Raw genomic sequence first — 20,051 nt, forward strand, 5'->3', positions numbered from 1 at the left:
ATTTCTTTTTCATGGTATAGATTAGTCTGGCTTCTTACATTTTCCTTTTTTCCCTCCTTTATTCCTTCCCTGTTTCCTCCCCTCTTCCCTCCTTTCTTTGCTCCCTCCTTCTCTCTCCATCTCTCTACTTACGTACCTACCTACTTATATCTTTATTTTTTGTGGACAGGTTTAGGTAAGTTCTGTTCAAAAAAGTAAAGGAGCTCTTAGGATTCTTTTATTTCTAAGATGTGATGATTTTCTAACAGGTTAGCACTTCCTAATATAATGATGTAAACATTCTAACAATATTACAGTAGAAAAAAATAAAATGAAGGTACCTTTATTTAAACCTTCTGATTGATTCACATTTATACTGCTCCTGAAAATAGCATTTTCCTTGTCATTCAGTTGTATCTGACTTTATGTTATCCCATGGACTCATCCATGAGTTTTTCTGGGCAAAGATACTGAAATAGGTTTGCAATTTCCTTCTCTATTGTATCCTCACTAAGAACTAAGGCAAACAGGAGTTAAGTGACTTTCCCAGGTTTACACAGATAGGACATATTTGAACTCAGATCTTTCCCAGGCCCAGTGCTTATCCATTGAGTCGTTTAGATGTCTTGCAAATAGCCATCTTAAGAGAGACCAAAGTAGTAAAAACAGAGAAACATAATGTTGCATAACAGTATTTTATGATTTTTTTTTGTTTCTTCCCACCCATTACTTATTTCTAGTGTGAGAAATTAGCAAGGTGTAAATTGTTAAAACTAATCTGTATACAGAACTTATTTAACAAGTTCTCAGCTAGGCTACCTTAGCAATAACTTATCTACAATCCTTTCTCAGTAAAACAGTTCTTCAGTAACTACTTCCTGAATCTGCATATCTTAGAAATTAAAAGATTTTTAATGAAAGTTGAATAAAGTTTTAAAAAACAAATTTAAATTGGTTCCATGACATAGTCCACAATTAACCTATTTGCAGATAAACTTGACTAAATGTAAGTGAACTTCTCAAAGAGATCAGTGATGGCTTCAAAGCCTGGAGGATTTTACTTCTAATCCTGGTTGTGTCAGCTGTTATATGTATAACCATGTACTAGTAACACAATTGTTAGTGTTTATAGAATGCTTCAAGATTGGTGAAGCACTTTATAAATATTACCTCATTCTATCCTCATGATATTATCATTTCCATTTTATGCATGAGTAAACTAAGGCAGACCAGAGAATAAATGATTTGCCAATGATCACAAGTAAAATATCCAAGACTGAACTCATCTTCCTGACTCTGCTTAGTGCTCCAGGTCCATGTTTCCAATACCTATAAAATGGGAATGAAGTTAGACTACATTTCTAAGATACCTTTCTATCTTAAGTTTATGATCTTATGATCCTTAATAGGAAGAGAACTTTAAGGTTATTCGAACCCATTAGGATTGTTAGCTTTGACTTTAGGCAAGCAAGAAAATAATGTTAGTCTAACATGTTAACTAACCATGTTCTTTATTTGTCTAACTCAGAACAAACTTTTCAGTCACTATCTAGTCAAAAAACAAAGCTCTTAGAGCTCTTCCATCATTTTCCTTTTTATGTCTGGGCAAGATAAATGGTGATGATTTCATATATGTATTGCAAATGTATTTCTTTAAAAAAATTACTGGCACCATACTTGGAGCAGGGCTGACAGCTCCTCACACTGAATGAGCTGGTTTTTTTACTTGTGAAATGGGACATGTGCACACACCATAATTCATCTGCATGTTACACTATCCAAATGCTTAGCCTGCCAGGATATATTTTAAAACAGCACAATGAAAGAACATGGGACTTATAGAAAATTGGAGCTAAAATTTAAGTATCTTTAAAGAAACAAAATAAAATCACTGTTATCTAACCCTTTTAAAGCTGAGTCCATGAAGGGGTAAAGCCAAGTTTTTCTACTGTGTCATATGATGCCATTTTTATGAAGAACAAAATTCAAGCCAATCAACTCAATTAATACTTCAACAATTCAAAAATATGCAAAGAAGTTAGTTAGTAAGGAATTGGAGGTGAAAATTTAAAACAAAAGTCTCTGTCCCAAGGACTTTAACATATGACTAATATATCTTAGATTAGTGTGGATATAAAGCCAAGAGGTCAAGAGAATATAAGAAAGCCCTCACTAAATGTTATATAACAGTTCTAGAACAACTAAGCTAAAAAATGGCTTTTTAAAACAGAATAAGACCTTTGATTGATGAAGAAATGACATTTAATTATTTAGCATTTAACACCTTGATGTATTTAGTTTTTTAGTATTCATCCATGGTCATACAGCTAGTGCTGGGGGTAAGAATAGGAATGTAAAAAATGATCTTGGATTAATTGGGTATAATCAAAATTCTTAGGAAGATGTAGAGAACAATGTTAGTAATATAGATAAAGGTCTGAGATCAAATATTTGGGAGTTATAATATAACTTTTATTCATTCATTCATTTATTTATTTATTTTTGGTGAGGCAATTGGGGTTAAGTGACTTGCCCAGGGTCACACCAGCTATGAAGTGTTAAGTGTCTGAGGCCACATTTGAACTCAAGTTCTCCTGACTTCAGGGCTGGTGCTCTATCCCCTGGGCCACCTAGCTGCTCCTTGTAATATAACTATAAGAAAAAACCACAAATGTCCAATTGAAGCAAGTATTGGCTGACATTTATGGTCTTACAATGTGTAAAAAGCAAAGAAAAAAAACCACCATAATTCTCTATATAATATTAATCAGGTCTTTGTTATAGGTAAAATTTAATTTTTATTGAAAATACCTTCTAGATGTACAATTATTTCACCAGGAGCAATTTCATTCAGATACTCCTCAGATATAATAGAAGGTCATATCATATAATTGCAGCAAGAAAAAACTTAAAAATCTTCCAGAAAAATATTTTTATTAGTACTATAAAAACAGGACATTATCTTTATGCAATGTGCTGGTTAGCCAATTATGAAATAAGTGAAGTAATATTTTACACAGGTGCTAAATTTATTCTTTAATTCCCATCTTAGGAATCATCCAGAAGCTTTTAAATTCAGTTTCCTTACCCAGTTAGATTAAATTATGCCAAATTGTGCAATTAGTCCTGTAAATGGTTTTGGTATATGTTTTATAAGCAATGAGTAAAAACTGTTACAGTATAAAAGCAAATAGCTGGAAATGGATAGACAGCATGAATTGAGTATTAATTGAACACTGATTTTTTTCACATAATGTTTTACAATATAGTTTCTCAAAGCAAGAAAGGGGGTTAAATCTCAATACAGAATAATTGCATTTAAAAAAGCAAAGATGGACTGAATTTCTTCCATTAAATTAAATACTAGGTCAGGAAGCTTCTGTCACTGATAGCATTTATATATATAACACATTAAACAAGGGTAATGGCACCTATATCTAGACCACTAATCTAAATAAGGGTAGATTGCTTACCGTATTTAGAAGAACATATTTCATGTAAACTACATGAACATATATGGGACAGCTGGGTGGCGCAGCAGATATAGCATATAATAGAGTTTTGAATCTAAAAACTTAACACTTCCTAGCTATGTGACCCTGGGCAAGTCACTTAACTCCAATTGCCTCAGCAAAAACAAACAAAAAACATATATAATACACCCACACACTATATATAGATATATATACACATGGGCTATATAAGATATACACGTACTGTACATACACACATGCACTTGGACTGTATATGGATATACACACATACTGTACATATATATATTATAAAGATAAATATACACAAATATTGTGTATATATACACACATATGCATTCATACTGTACATATATACACATTATACATATATACACATATATAATATATGCACACACTATATACATATATACACACACATATACTATATATATGTTCATATGCATACACTGTAGATACATATATTGTATATGTATATGTGTGTGTATATGTATATACGCACACTGTATATAGATATATACATAACACACATACTATATATAGAGAGCTATATACATACACAATATACTGTATATGTATATACATTTATATATAAATACACAATATATTATATATATACATACACACATATACTGTACATGCACACATACACATATATGTATATGCATACACGTACACTGTATATATACACATACATATATACTGTATATAAACATATGCACACATTATACATATATACATACACACACATATGCTGTATATAGATATATACATATCCATGTATACTATATATAAATATACACATATACATACACACGTATACTGTATATATATGCATACACATTACACATATATACATATGCTGTATATAGATATATACATACACTATATATATGCACATATACACTGTATATATATATATATATATATTATATATATACACATACACACTGTATATAGATACATACACACACATATCCACTGTGTATATATATATATATATATATAGTATATGCACACTTATATAAAATACACACACAAACATGTCCCAGCTCCTTGAGGGCAGGACCTTTTTTTTTGGCATCTCTAGCATTTAGCATTTTTGGATAGATTACTATAGATCACTGTCTCTCTCTAACTTAGTAGAAACTCAGAAAAATGCATGAAATTACAAAATTTCCTACCCTGTGGCGACCAAACTATCAATAAACCTTTCTGAGTTCACCCAACCCATGGGCTACAGACTTACAAGTCCTTTCTGGTTTGCTATAGTCTTCAAGAAGTCAACATCACCTTCCTTTATAAGTTAGATTAAAAAAAAAAAAAAAAAAACCAAACAGCTTTAGTCAGCAAAGGCTCCTGGGTTTTTTCTTAGGTTTTAAAATCTCCAGGGATGTTAGAGGAATGCTAATAAGGTTTTAGAAAACAACTCTGGGACTTTGCCTGTCTCTCTTACTAATTGGTTCTTTCATTTCCCCCAACATGATTCAAAAAGCATTTTAAGACTTGACAGCCTTGTCTTGTACAGGTAAACATTAGGTTCCTGGATAACCAATTCATCTTTTACTGATGTTTACTGCATACAAAACACTGAACTAGGGCCTGCAGACATCTAGAAATAGTCTCTGCTCACAAGGAGCTTACATTCTATATTTTTACTAGTCCTGAGAAATGAGACTCAGCTGGTACTGCTTACTGGTACAAAACTTCCATCTTTCCCCTCAGTGCACCTTTCCTAACCAAAAGCAAGTCTAACCAGACAAACCATATGATTTCCTATCAATATTCCTTCTAATCCTTTGTCAAGTTATAAGCAAACAGCCATGCTATGTGAACACTCTGAAGACTCAAGAGGATATGTAATGGGAACAAATAGCACTTCCAACTGACACAGTTGTTATATGCAATTGTTCTTGTATTGACAGTTAGATAGAAATTGTAAGCACTTGAATACAAGCACTTGAATACAATCCAACCAAATAAACTCTATGTTCTTATGACTTCAGAATTCAGAGGTGACAAGAGAACTTGGAGATCATCTAATCTCTACTTTACAAAGAAAGATACCCAAAAAAGAAATCATTTGTACAAGATCATATAGATAACAAACAGCAAAATTAGAATTTATATTCTTTAAATTCAAACAAAATTCTGTTTTTAATCACCATTCCTCAAACCAACTGGTGAAAAGATAGATATTCTGAAAGGTATAAAATGAAGGGGAGTACTTTCAAGCATCAGCTCTTTTCTCTTCTACTTCCCAATATATTTGTTGCTGTAGAGTTGTCTCAGTCATGTCTTCATGGGCTCATTTAGGGTTTTCTTGGCAAAGATACTAAAGAGATAGACACTACAGCAGTTTTCCATTTTCAGGCTTCAGTGACTTGCCCAGCTAGTGTCTGAAGCCAGATTTGAACTCATGAATATGAGTCCCAGTACTCTATTCACTATTCCACTTATCTATCCCAAGTATATAAGCATAGGCAAATCTGTTAATTGGGGCACTAATAATACCCAGTCCAAAGGTTTCCTGAATATAGAGAGGGTCTGGTTAATTATCTTCCATTGTTTTTAGAGGTTTATCAGAGAACTCTCAAAGTAGTTTTAGGAGGATAAAGAGGAAAAGATAGACTATCAGGGAATGATAAGAAAGCAGGTAAAGATGGTAAGAAGAATAAGAAGGAATGTTAGGGTTGGGGAAAAGAAGTTGTAAGTCATTTACACTTTGGTGTGACTTCAAATCACTGTTACCAATTATAGGTAAGATGCTCCAGACATCCTAGCAAATGGATGTATTATAGCTATAATAAATGTTATTATTATTATTTTTTAGTCTAGATCTGTAATTTCATCTGTATTGAGGACTCTGGATGAAGATATTTTATCTATTAATACAGATCAGCAACTGTTCTGTAACTCATAGTTAGAGAGCTATCAAGGACATTGATTGGTAAGATGATGTGTTTAGGGGCCACTCCAGAAGTATGTGGTAGTAATGGATTCAGCATAGTGTTTGATACATAGTAGGCACTTAAATAATAAAAACAAATAGGTAAATACTTGTTGCCTTCCTTTTAATTATGGTTTAGTGTTTTTATGGATTTATCTTTGTCATGTACTTAATCAGCATATGGTAATATTATGACTATAATTTGGAAGATTTCAATGGAAAAAAAAATCTCACATCTTCCAAAGGGCATCAATTTGGCAAAGTTCACCTAGAATCCAGAGGGTAAGTAAAAAGTAGAGAAATGTAGAGAATTGATGGGAAAGCAGAAATAAGGGATACAGGTGAGTGACTATTTCCTGAAGTGAAAGAGTTAGATAGAAAGATGGTTCTGTATATCCTTAAAAAACAATGCTAGCAATTTGAACCATGAGGAACATAGTAGGGAAAAACTTTTCTTTCAGCATATCATTTCATTTGAAAATACTAAATTCTATTGAAGTACTGAGCAGAATTCTGTATTCTTTTATTATAGAAAAATATGAAAAATTAGAAAGAAGCAAGGGAAACATTGCTCAATGCTACATATTATAAAATTTACATGGGGAATCTTTAAAAATTACACAAAAGGTTGGAACAAAATCCTATAAAGAAAGATCGAAATCAGGAACAGTGGCACATTATAGTGTTGGGGAGGTGGTCAGCCTTAGAACAAGGACACACATTCTCTAGTTGTTGTTGTTGTTTTTTGCTGAGGAAATTGGGGTTAAGTGACTTGCCCAGGGTCACACAGCTAGGAAGTGTCTGAGGCCACATTTGAACTCAGGTCCTTCTGACTTTAGGGATGGCGCTCTATCCACTGTACCACTTAACTACCTCCACACTCTCTAGTTTTGTGAATATTGACAATTCCCTTCATTTTTTGATGTACAGGGCCAGTACTGACCCTCTCCATGAACAGCAAGAGTCCGAACCAGATATTACCTGAGACCTGCTCTCTGTTAGAGAAAGCTATTCAAATAATTGGCTCACCATCTCCCCTCCCAAAAATTTTAAAGATATCCTTGAGATAAATTTAGGATAATCTTGATGGAGAATGCATAAGATAGGAACAAGGGATTTCAGCTATACTGTTTACTCCTTAACAATGAATTAAGGACATACTTGAGGTAAATACATTAGTATGATAATTTCTTCCATTTAATACTGTTTTGACCAATACTTTGGTATTGATAAATATCACACTATTTACAATTCTGTTGGTATTGATGAGCATCACAACTATGCTATTTTATAATTCTGTATTGATAAGTACCTTGTTATTAATAGTTAAGGTAGAAACTGAAATGTCAAAGTATGGTTTGTGCATTAACCCTGAAAGATATATGATGACACCTTAAGTTAGCTAGTAATAAAGTAACACTAGCCTAAAAGATACATAAATGCTGGCTCTGATTGATAAATGGAGATTGCAAACCTTATCTTCTACCTGGCCTTGGATATTCATTCACATTCTTGATATTCACTGGAGATGGACTTCAACATTTTGATGTCCACGAACAATGACTAAGGTTATACTGGAAACCAGCTGTTGATCTGTAGGGGACAGGGCTTCTACCCTGGGAATCTTTCACACAGGTAAAATCATATGTGTTGAGCCTCTTTTTTTAAGGGAAAAAAAAAAAGGAATTAAAACAGATTAGCCTGAATAAGAGAATCCGAAGTATATATCCTCTTGTGAGAACTTGATGGTATTTTTCAAGTATGCTAATGTGACTATCTTAGTGGATACTTTTTATGTTTTGGTTAGTTGATTATTTAATGAAGAATTTTTCAAACATTAGCCTTTTCCCTTGTATGGATCACCGAAAAAGTGGTGCCAAGAGAATGCAAACTCCTTTGGCCCAAGCAAAGTGTAATTATAACAGTAAATATGAGTAACCTCATCAACTGATGTAATATTTAATTAAATATAAGTATATTTTAAGTTATCCACTCTTTTGTATTAGTCCTCAGTTCTCTTGCACTCACATAGTTAATAGAAAGTTGGCTCTTTTTTGTCTTTTATTTTGTTTTTGTACTTCCCAGTGCCTACCACAGCAATTAATAAATGTTTGTTGAATTGGGAAAACACAGTAACTACAATCAATTTGCTGAGATTAGAAGAGAGCAAATTTTGGTTATAAGAAAACTTGTCAAGTCTCATAAAAGGGAACATGAAAAAGAATAAATAAATCATTTTTAGGGATTTTAGTGATAAAGACTATTTATATCAACAGAAATACTCAAATACATAAAGCAATAACAGATTCAGGAGAAGAAATGTCCAGAGAGTACAGCATAGAATATACATAAAAAAATTTGTATATATATTAATTTTAAGTAATTGCCATGATCAGAAAAAGTTGAAAGTTTCTTTTTATGATAAAAACAAATCCATGGAATATCCTCTAATATGCAGAATATTGAATGGGACTGTTTTCTCAATTTATGAGACTAGTTTATGAGGCTAGGACTAAGTTATATGATCCCTATACCCAGAGTAGCAAGTTGAGGTCTTGGGCCTCAGGTTTCAGGATGTCACATGATCTCTGAGCCAAGGTCTTTAAAGGTTAGACCCAAGTCAGTGACAAGAAGTGATATGACCCACAGGAAGTGATGTGACCCATAGGAAACAAATAACATTAATGACCACTAATCTATGATGGTTACTTTCTTTTAGTCTATACAATGAAAAGGCTTGGGTTTTAACTGGGTCTTCTACTTCCTGCTGGTCAGGTCGAGCACATGGTGGGAGCTGGGATGCCTCCTGGGTGTGCTGGGTCTCTCCCAGCCAGGACTAAATAAATACTTTCTCTTTGTACCTGAAGATGTCTCTGATTAATTAATTTGGGAAAAGGGTCTAGCCCATCCCCTACTATCTTTCAATTATATGATTAAGTTATCTTCTCATAAATAATATGCTTGAAAATAGAATCCAATTTTAATATATAAAATATGATAATTTTATAGAAATGACTTCTTGAAAGGCAAAAGATTTCTTAAGCTTCAGTGGGATAGCACCTCAAATTTCTTCTTCTTCTATGATTTCTTGTTAAACAGGCTCAGACTTCTGACCTCTGAATCCATTCCACACATTTTTTTGAAAAAAGATAGAAGAGAGTAATTGATACATTTATTTCAGAAGTCAAACTTTAAAAAGCATTCAAAAACAAAAGGGGTTCTTTTAACTAGTATAGAAACCCCTTTGTTGTATATTAAACATGGAATGGTCTGAAATTTAAACATTTTTTGGGAAAAGGCCCAAGATAACATTAGCTGAAGAAACTGATATGCAAATACTTAGATATCACTAAATCACTGAAGTTGCACATATATGTGTAAACAATGATTCCAGTGAACATTTAGGACATATATACAGAGCCTTGGGCACAGGTCCAAAGAAGCAGGCAACTTTTCTGCCAAGACCTTTGTGAGTGCAAATAGTTAGCACTAGAAACTGGACTGGATATTTGCTAAGCAAGATGAAAGGCTGCATGCTGTCTTGCATTCTGTCCCTGACATGGGAGCTATGACACATTAAACAAAAATAAGAAGAGAGATCTTCCATAAGAAGTGACATTGTATGCTGTTACATACACTACTCATAATACATTGTAAATGGATTAGGGGAAACCGCTGTCTCCTTTAGTTATAATTCATATTCATAGTTCCTGCATAAATCAATGCCAATTTTGAAGTAAACAATGGATTGGTAAAGTGTTAGTCACAGGTCTTTGTGGTCAATGGGGTTTTATAAATGTGCCAATCAATTTCTATGTTGAATGAATGAATGAATGGAGCCGGATTAAAGCCAAGGATTTCAGTAATCATGTCTTTACCGGTTTTATCACCTCCCAAGAAGCCAGCTAGAGTAAAACTCCTATCTAAAGACCTTGATAGACCTAGGATTTGGTTAAATTGCAGAACAATCATGTATACACAATGATGTATAATGTTATGCAAAGACTATAGGAGGACTGTTTGTCCCATGACCTCAGAGTTGGAAAAGTTTTCCAGAGACACTTATTATAATCCATACCTGACAAAGAATTCTCTTCAGATCATAACAGATAAATATCAAGTCTTAGTGTTCAGATTTCAAGTGAAGGGGAACCCATCTTCCTTTAAGATAGCCTTTTAATACTCTTAGCTCTAATTGTTCTTAATTATTTCTTTACATTGAGCTCCATCTGTTTCCCTAAAACCTGCCTATCAATTCAGTCCTATTCCTCTCCTCTAAGGTCAAACTCACAAAAATCTAACTTTTCTCCCATATGACAGCACTTCAGTATTCCAGTGTAACAAAATTGCTCCCCTCAAATTTCAACTGTTATTCTCTTCAACTAATTAAATTAATCAATTCTTCCAACTCTTTCTCTTATAGCTTGATGAAGTCCCTAACCAAACTGGCAACCCTCCTGTGGGTGTTATTCAGCTCCTCAGTATCTTTCCTTAAATTGTTCAGAAATTAATTCAAAAACACAGAAGGACTATTTCTTACTATGGTCAGAATTCCATGCCTCTCTTAATACAACACAAAATTGCTCTGCTGCACTATTCATACTGAGCTTATAGGCCACCAGCACAGTGTTATGATAATCTACTGAAAGTTAAGTTTTAATAGATCCAAATAAATGTATCCGTGATAATTCTCATACAGTTATGATCACTACCTTAAGCAAAAAAAAAAAAAAAAAATTTGTACATGATTAAATTTGTTCCAAATTCAAATATGAGTGTAACAGAGCACACTTATTTTTAACCAATTACCAGTACCTCAAACAAAAGAAATTGTGATTGTGTTAATATCAAATACAGTCAATCTTAATTGAGGATGAATATGAATAAAGTCACAGAGGTACTTACTATCTTACTAAGATCAGTAAAAACTGAAAAGGAATCACAGGTTTCCAGAGGAAAAAAGGGGGTTTTTGATTCTGGAGCTATGGGGTAACTTTGAAGATAAATGCATTTTCTGTTGGCAATTAAATTTACATGGGAGACATAGGATATGCATTACTTTATTTATATTTATTGCTATTTATCATGTGAAATATTTATTGCTTGTATATTAAATTAAATTAAATTATGCATGTACTAGAAGTATCTTAAGACAAAGTTTAGGGAAAGAGGATCCTTAGGCATTAAATGGATTGTGAAGTAAATCAGTGGCATCTTACCTATCAAAGTATGAAAAACAGCAGCTATAGCTCCGGCTACCACCATGCACAAAACAGCTTTGGTCCTGTCTCGTTTGCTGTTCACAAATACCAGACCCACATTCTTAAAGTCACTCATGGGGCCTGTGAAGAATTTCATCAGAGAATAGGCCAGTCCATAGCTGGCCAGCATTTCGACTGCATCTTCCTTTACAGCAGCAATACCTCGGTTCAAGGCCTGTAAAGTTAAGGGGAAAAAAATAAAGAAAACCAAAAGTTAATAATAGGTTTAGATATATAATTTGTATTCAAAGGAAATTCAATTTTTAAAATAAAATTTAAATATTAAAATTATATAACATATAATACAATAATATAAATATAAATAAAATATAAAATAAATATTAAAAAAACATTTAAATGTTCTTATAGAAACAATTAGGATCACACACTACCACCCTGTGAATCTCAATTTTAATTTGATCAATTACATTCTTTAAGATTTCAAAGATGTATGATTTCATTGACATGCATTTCTGCTACTGGCTCAGAATTCAACTCCTCTACTCTTTAATATAGTTTTTAGGAGTTGCTAGGGCCAAAAGTCCAGCATAGATCAGCCAAAATTGTGAGGAGCCTCCAAGGTTAGTCTTCAGACAGGAGAATTAATGTCCATTGCTATGCCCATATGTGAAGCTCTTTCAAGAAAATTGGAGGTAAAAATGAACACCTACAGTAGCAACCTGATTATCTTTGTCTGGAAGATACTGGACCAGCTTAGTGTCCAAGTTGCTGATTTGAACTTTTGGAGAGGAGTAACACTCCAAGAATTCCCTCCATTGTTGAAAATCATAGATTTGGTTCCATAACCATTAAAATTAAGAGAAAGTATTAGATTAAGAAACAAGCCCAAGTCTCCTAAGAGTAAACAGCTTGTTTACTTGTTGACTAACAACAGCTTGTTCCAGTACTGAATTGACTAAGCTCTTGTTCTTGGCATGAAATTTCAAACTTGGAAAATTCTAATATGTTTGGAAAATTTTGTCCCATAGAGCCATCAAATTATATCTTTGGATGAAATGATCATTTTAAAATATGTGACGTGATTTTAAAAGACAAATCCTCTGACCCAAAATTCAGACATCAGTGAGCCAGGATTCTTTTTTGAAAATTATTATTATTAAAGCTTTTTATTTTCAAAACATATGCATGGATGAGTTTTCACCTTGTATCCCAAATTTTTCCCCTCTTCCCTCCACCCCCCTCCTCTAAATGGCAAGTAATCCAATATATGTTAAAACATGTTAAATCAAATATATGTATACATATTTATACAATTATCTTGCTGCACAAAAAAAATCAGATCAAAAAGGGAAAAAAATGAGAAAGAAAATAAAATGCAAGCAAACAACAAAAAGAGTGAAAATGATATGTTGTGAGCCACACTCAGTTTCCACAGTCCTTTCTGGGTGTAGATGGCTCTCTTCATCACAAGATCATTGGAACTGGCCTGCATCATCTCATTGTCCATTAGAATTGATCATCACATAATCCTGTTGTTGCTGTGTGCAATGATTAGTGGGCCAGGATTCTTGTTCTGAACGATGTGCAACTACTGAAAAGGACACTATCCTGAGCTCACAGTGATGCTTTCTCTAGGGAATCTTTCTTTTGAAATTATGTTTCCCAACTATCATTCCTTATATAGAAATCTATTACAATCCCAATATCTTTTATTTAAATTCAAAAGAAAAAAATAAATTCTTTTCCTTAGTCTCTTTTTCAAAATCAGTGTTCTTCAGGTAACTTAGGTGAAATTTAATAAAAATCAACCTGCAGTTCTTTACTACATTTTATTGCTTTTTTGCATGTGTTGTACCAATACTAGTTATGTATCTTAGAAGCTGGATAGTGTGGTCAATAGAAAGACAACCTAGCCATTAGGAAGTCTTGGGTTTAAATCATTCTCTGATACGTATATTGGCTATGTAAATCCCAGGCAACTCACTGAACCTCTTATTTCTCTAGCCAACTCTTTAAGATTATAAATTGGAGAAAGTCATAGATAAAAGGGATGAACTTCTTCCTAAGTACGTCAACAAATTATCCTGTAACAGAATGTTTCAGATATAACAGGATTTAATTGTTTGCTCTCAGAGAAATGTATAACAATTTATAACCTTATTAAAAGAGTTAACCTAGCCCATAGTGATAAACTATTTCTACATATTTATTTGTAAGACTAACCTCAATTTCAGAGACCATCCATAAACATTGAGTTGAGACCTAAAAATATGTGATTTTGCTTATATACAATTTTTAGTACACAATTTGCAACAGGTGGAGCATTTTGGAACCAAAAAGCTCCCAGAGGAAGTGAGTACATATAATCTAACCTTTGAACATACCTCATTCCTTAGAGCAGTGACCTGCATATAGAGCAGGAGATCAACAAATATTTTATTTGAATCAAAAAGATTCCAATTTTCTTGGGAGAGTATCTTTATTCACTGCATTTAATGAGGAGCAATCCACTGACAAGAAAAAGAATTATACACAAGTATCCCAAAGAATAAATATATTTATAGAGGAATAATGCTTGCAAGATACGCTCAGAACAATCAAAAGTAAGAATTCTGGGAAGCTACTGCAATTCAGTACCATCTTATAGACAAAGCTATTCAGAATGCTAATGTGGTATGTTCATTTTTACTTCCAGTTTTCTTTAATTTCCTTAAAGTAATAGCTTAAAAACTGTTAGAAGACTCTTATCTCCATTTCTTAAATAACACATAAGTTGTCATGAAACACTTTGTTAAATGAATTATTTTGCACTTCACCAAAGATCCTCTTATGTCTAGTCACTCTAAAATAAATCTTAAAACTCAGGAGCTCTGATGACAACATTTATATAAAGCAAGGGAAAGATTGGAGAGTGGGCTGATTCTGGTTATGCATCAAAACATACCTATAGGATTTGAAAGCCCATCAATTTAATTTGCTGTTGTACGTCCAATTACATCTAGTTCAGAACAAAACCCACACACCCATGAACATTTTGTTCCCAGCCTTTCATAATTCTGGCTGTAATCCCTTTATCCACTTTTGTGCATATCATCTATTGCTTACAGGCAAAATATGAAAAATGGCATCCTATTTATTTTCATACTGGCAAGAGTGTCAGCATGATGAGATAATTTTATAATTACTTATAATATTGCATGTGTTTATGATATCTTCAAAGTAACCAAACTAGGATCTAGTTCTCAAGTCAATTATTGTTCTTCTCTGGGTGTCAATTTCCCAATATGTAAGATGACATTAACTTTAAGGTCCTCTTCCATCTCTAACATTCAGTCATTCAGTGATTTTTTTCTTCTTAAGGCCATATGATTCGTTTTTTGATGCATCCCTTCCCAAGGTGTTGATTTCCACAAAAGGTAGATGAATTATTTAGAATACTTCCATAAAACATATTAGCATATTTAAATACTGTAGTGTTAGACTTCATACTGGCAATTTGGGAGGTCTATTCCTTGACAAAATGATACAAATTGACCTTACCTAAGGGTATTTGTTAACATAATTTTCCATTTTCTATTTCTATTGATGATCCATGGTTGATCCCAAGGAGGCAAATGGACAGGAAAGCAAGATATATATTAATAAGGTTTGATTAAGAGGCCAAGTCTGAAAAAATTTCAGCTGACTCAATGACTGCAATATCATAGCTTCTTTGTATGGGACAGTACTATCAGATTATGCTCAGAAGAGAATCACTTAGTGTCTTGTACCATAGTTTGAGGAATTTTTCTGCATGTGAATGCTATGGGGAGAAGGGAAAAAGAAGGAGAGGAGAAAAAGAGAAATGATTTGTGGCTAAATTACATATAGAGTAAACCTTGCTCCAATATCCTAGTGGAGTGTTTTATGGTTAAATATTTAACTAATTTTAAAATACAAATATTGTTTAATCTGGGAAGAAAAGATGCTAAGATTTCTTTCTTAAGTGAGATACTGAAAATGATTAGATCTAACTTTTATAATCACAACAAATTTACAGTTTTTTGTGTAACCATGGTTAAATAAAGTTAAATGTGGGGAAAATGAAGTCATGTCATCTTATTATTGTTCACCATAGTTTACATGTCTACTGCTTTATGATTTATAAAAATATTTCCTCACATCACTTCTATAATTTAGAATCACAGATTCAGAATTGTTGGGGACTTTTGAAGTCATCTAGTCCAACTACCTCATTTTACAGAATCTGAGAACCAGGGAGGTCAGAACAAATTCTCTTACTTTCATTTTATAAGATGAGAAAATTCAGGCTCAGAGAGGTGGGCCAATTTGCAAATAGGCCCAGAATAGAGGAATATAGAAAACTGACACTTAAACTCAGCTCTTGTGACCAAAAACAGGTGCCTTCTCCACTATATTGAGCTTTAAGTGTATGGTCAACACAGACTACAGGATACTTAATGGATAAGCGAGCAAGATTTTTGTGTAAAACTAACTAGCCATAATGATGTGGCTATAAAGCCATATTCAACTCCTTTATTCCATTTTCCTCCCAACAAACTGTACCACAAAATCCTGAAAAATGAGGAGTAAGAATGCACTAAAGACATTTTTCACAACTTTAAGCTCTAAGCTTCTTTTTCCTATTAGTCAACCCATAATCCAATAAGCAGTGCTATGTGCTAGGGGGCTGTGGCTATAAATACAAGAATGAAAGAATACCTCTTCTTAAGAAGCTTACCTTTTTTTAGGGGAGAGAACAAGTATAAATCTAAGTATATTCAGAATAAATATGGAAGATATAGGATAATTAGAAGAAAAGTCCCTAGCAATTGGGTGAGTGAGATCAGAAAAGAGATGCAATATGATTGAGAATGAGATAATATTCCAATCTCTGAACAATCCAAATTACAAAGAACAAAGAAAAGAAGAGTGATGGACTTGAGTCGAGTATGACACATGAACAATAACTTGCACCTGAGAAATGGCATAAAAATTAATATTATCAAGGACAAGTGTGACCCATCTTTTTTCATGTATTGCAAAGAAGTAACTCATGGTACATTGGAATTTCTGAAATATTCAAAGTAACAGTACATTTATATAGATATTGCAAAAAGGATTTGTAGAAAGATGTGGATAAGAATCACACATGACACTTACAATCTGCATTATAATCATGCTTATGAATTAATGGGGCAAAGCATCAAAATAAGTATTCATTTTAGGAAGCAATTAAGAAGCACTGGGTTCTCCCCAATACCACTTTTCTTCCCTGCCCAATGAACCCTGATGCAGCAAATCATCCCCATCAACATTTCCAATTAAACATGAGTTCTGAATATGTCCAGAAAACAAGTAGATTTTTGTTATTCAGTCATTTTCAATCATGTCTAACTCTTTTTGATTCTTTTGGGGAAGAGGGGTTTACTGGCAAAGACAATGGTGTAGTTTATTTCCTTTTCTAGTTCATTTTACAAACAAGGAAACTGAGGCAAACAGGGTTATGTGATTTGTTTGAAGTCACAGAGCATTTAAATACAGGTCTTCCTCACTCCAAGTCCTGCACTCTGTCCACTGTGACATCTAGTCATCCTAAATAAACTTATAATTGAAAATTAAATAGCAGAAAGATCCTAAAATGCTTCTTTTAAAAAATATGTTTGATGTTTAAATGACTTCTTTTACGGAGTTTTTGCTTTAAATGCCTAAATCCATCCTTTATGCAGTGGTTAGAAAGATAAAATTTTGAGGGTCAGTTTCAGTATTTATTAGCTGCATGACCCCATACAAATTGTTTAACCTGTGCTGTTTTACCTCATCTATGAAATGAAAAAAAATTAGTATTTGTACTATTTTCCTCTGAGATTTGCTGTTTTGACATAGAAAAAATGTTTTAAATTATAAAATACTATATAAATATGAGACATTTTAATGATAAAATGTCCTTTTTTAAACAAAAGGATATTAGGGATGCGTCCTTATTACTATCCAAAATTAGAGATCCCAATCATTTCTTTTCTTTTTTGTATTCTGTGGTTTACAGAATACATATCAGAAAGGACAAATACCTGCTGGTGCTCCAAGGGACAACGACTACATACTACAGCATTTCTGCAGTGATAAAACATATGAAACGTATTTGTTTTTATCTTTCCTGCCTCCATTCTGTCCAAGTTTCTGACCTTTTAGGGTTATCCATGCATGGAGACTACCAGTGTCAAGCTGCCCAGACTAAGCACCAAAAAACACGGGGGTGGAAGGGACAAAAAAGATTTTGATGAAGCACAAAGCTTCTAAGAAGAGCCAGGTGCATCTGTTCATATCTTTGACATAATCCATTATTCTCCATTGGAGAGAGACAGTCAGGATCAGTATTACTTTCACAGATCAACCACTTCTGAAACAATCCTGTGATGACATATCAGGCCTGAGGAATACCACATTTTATTCCATTACCCTCCAGAATAACTTCTTGGCAAATCTTGGGTGTTTTCATCAGGAAGGAACTCCTAATACCCTTGGGTTCAGAGCTGTTTTCCCCCTACCCCTTGTCAACGATATTAGTACATGTATTCCTCATTTTTTATTGACAAGGAAATTAAAACTTTGGCTTTACCTAGGGGTGCACAGCTACTAAGTGCCTGAACTGGCTAACTTCTGGTTCTACCATAATGACCCATGGCTACCAGAACCTAGTCTACCTCAAAGTTTATGTGACAAAGGCAATGTCTCATAACCAATTAGTGGCAAATCCATGACTAGAACCCCAGTCTCCTGAGCCTCCCTGTCCAATCTTTTTTCTTTCACCTGGTACCTTACCCTATAAGTGACAAATAACATTCAAAGGATGATGGACAAATAAGAAAGCCAGGATAGGAAAAGATTAAATTATATAAATTCATCTATGCTTTTTCTTTTACTAATGATTGTCAAGTACATGCAAGATAACTGCTAAAAATGAATATTAATAAAAAGTCACTTAATTTCACATTTCCTTAAGCAATTAAACCCTGACCTGCAATATTTAGCAGCATAACTGAGTAAATCGGACCAAGATTTGTTTTTTGACTTAGAAGTTTACTCAGGAAGATTGCTTTAATAGCCAGATGTTTTAAAAATAATAAAAATGTAGGCTAAGTTGTAATATTTTTAAAAAGACAAACCCAATAATACATTTTCCTGTGTATAATGGAATGCTATGCTATTCTCTGAACATTACTGACAAATAGACAGTTACTTCCCCGGTCCCCTTAATCTTTCACTCCATTTATGGTTCATTTATTGTCAGGTTCAACTTGCAAATGCACTAGGCAAATGTACAGCCTTATTCTAATTTCTTAGGTGGTGCTGACATAGATGATGTGCTATAAGTAGAAAATAATTTATTGAAAGAAGTGAGGTCGCAGTTTCAAATTGACAGCCTGCCATTTTGTATTTGCATTTTTCTCCTCCAAGATAACTTTTGACAGAGCGGTCTGATTTATATGAATCATCTATATTACTAGGGGGTTTCAAGATAGGCCTTAAATTCAGTATATGAATTAGTTCACTGAACACAAAATGGCAGCTGGATTTTCAGATGGGTATATCTTTGTTAATTTTTTAAAAAGATCAATAGGAAAGAAAAGTCAGCTAATTTTGATAGGAATTTAGTACTGTACAGCAGACTATAATTGGGACAAAATAGTACTCTGCAAATTGAGAAACTGGGAAGTACTGTGTAGGATAATAAAATGAATATCTGACAGTACATGACTCAAGGATTTTATGATCTATTTTCATAGTAAAGGCAGTTTCATATGTTGTTTAGAAATCACACAAAATAATAATATAATGGGGAAATATTACATAGCTAATGAAATATATCTAAAATACACAGAGAAATCAAATACTGGATCATCCATTGAGAATGGATTCAAATTGAAATTAAATGTTTGATAATGAGGAAAACAATTCAATCACTCTTAAATTTTTAGGGAAAAGCAAAAGAAAAGCTGCTATTATCTTGAAAAAGGGAAGAGATGTTTTGGAATTACTATATAAAAGAAGAGGCCATAGATGTTTTCAAAATTAACAGTGTGTGGTTGGTAATTCTGCCCTAACGTGTTATATTTAAAAAAAATACAAAGCAATTTGAAGCTTATGGATAATTCTCTATTATTTCCATGTTCTTTTGAAAGTAAGTACACTTTAAAGTAAATAGTAATTTGGAACAATGAATGACTTACTGGGTAGAAACGGAATATATTTAGAAATAAAAGTCATATAAAATAAAAAAAAGTTTAGGTTTGTTAAAAATGATTTCAAATGACTCAAAAGATTGTAAAGATGTACATAATCAATTACATCACACTCCTGCTTTCAAAGAAGAGATGGAGAAATGGTAATCCTCATAATTCAGTATAG

At 33.1% G+C, this 20,051-nt stretch overlaps 1 protein-coding gene across 2 annotated transcripts in view; it reads right to left on the reverse strand.

Annotated features, from left to right (window-relative positions):
• Window positions 1–20,051, reverse strand: part of ANKH (ANKH inorganic pyrophosphate transport regulator) — a 150,120-nt gene that overhangs the window by 62,194 nt on the left and 67,875 nt on the right. For both annotated transcript variants that reach the window (XM_051969863.1, XM_051969862.1), the window contains one exon: window positions 11,640–11,856. In XM_051969863.1, the coding sequence (XP_051825823.1) occupies window positions 11,640–11,856 (217 nt within the window). The remainder of the gene's footprint in view (window positions 1–11,639; window positions 11,857–20,051) is intronic.

The sequence above is a fragment of the Antechinus flavipes genome, chromosome 1, assembly GCF_016432865.1.
Source record: "Antechinus flavipes isolate AdamAnt ecotype Samford, QLD, Australia chromosome 1, AdamAnt_v2, whole genome shotgun sequence".
In the NCBI taxonomy this organism is placed as follows: Eukaryota; Metazoa; Chordata; class Mammalia; order Dasyuromorphia; family Dasyuridae; genus Antechinus; species Antechinus flavipes.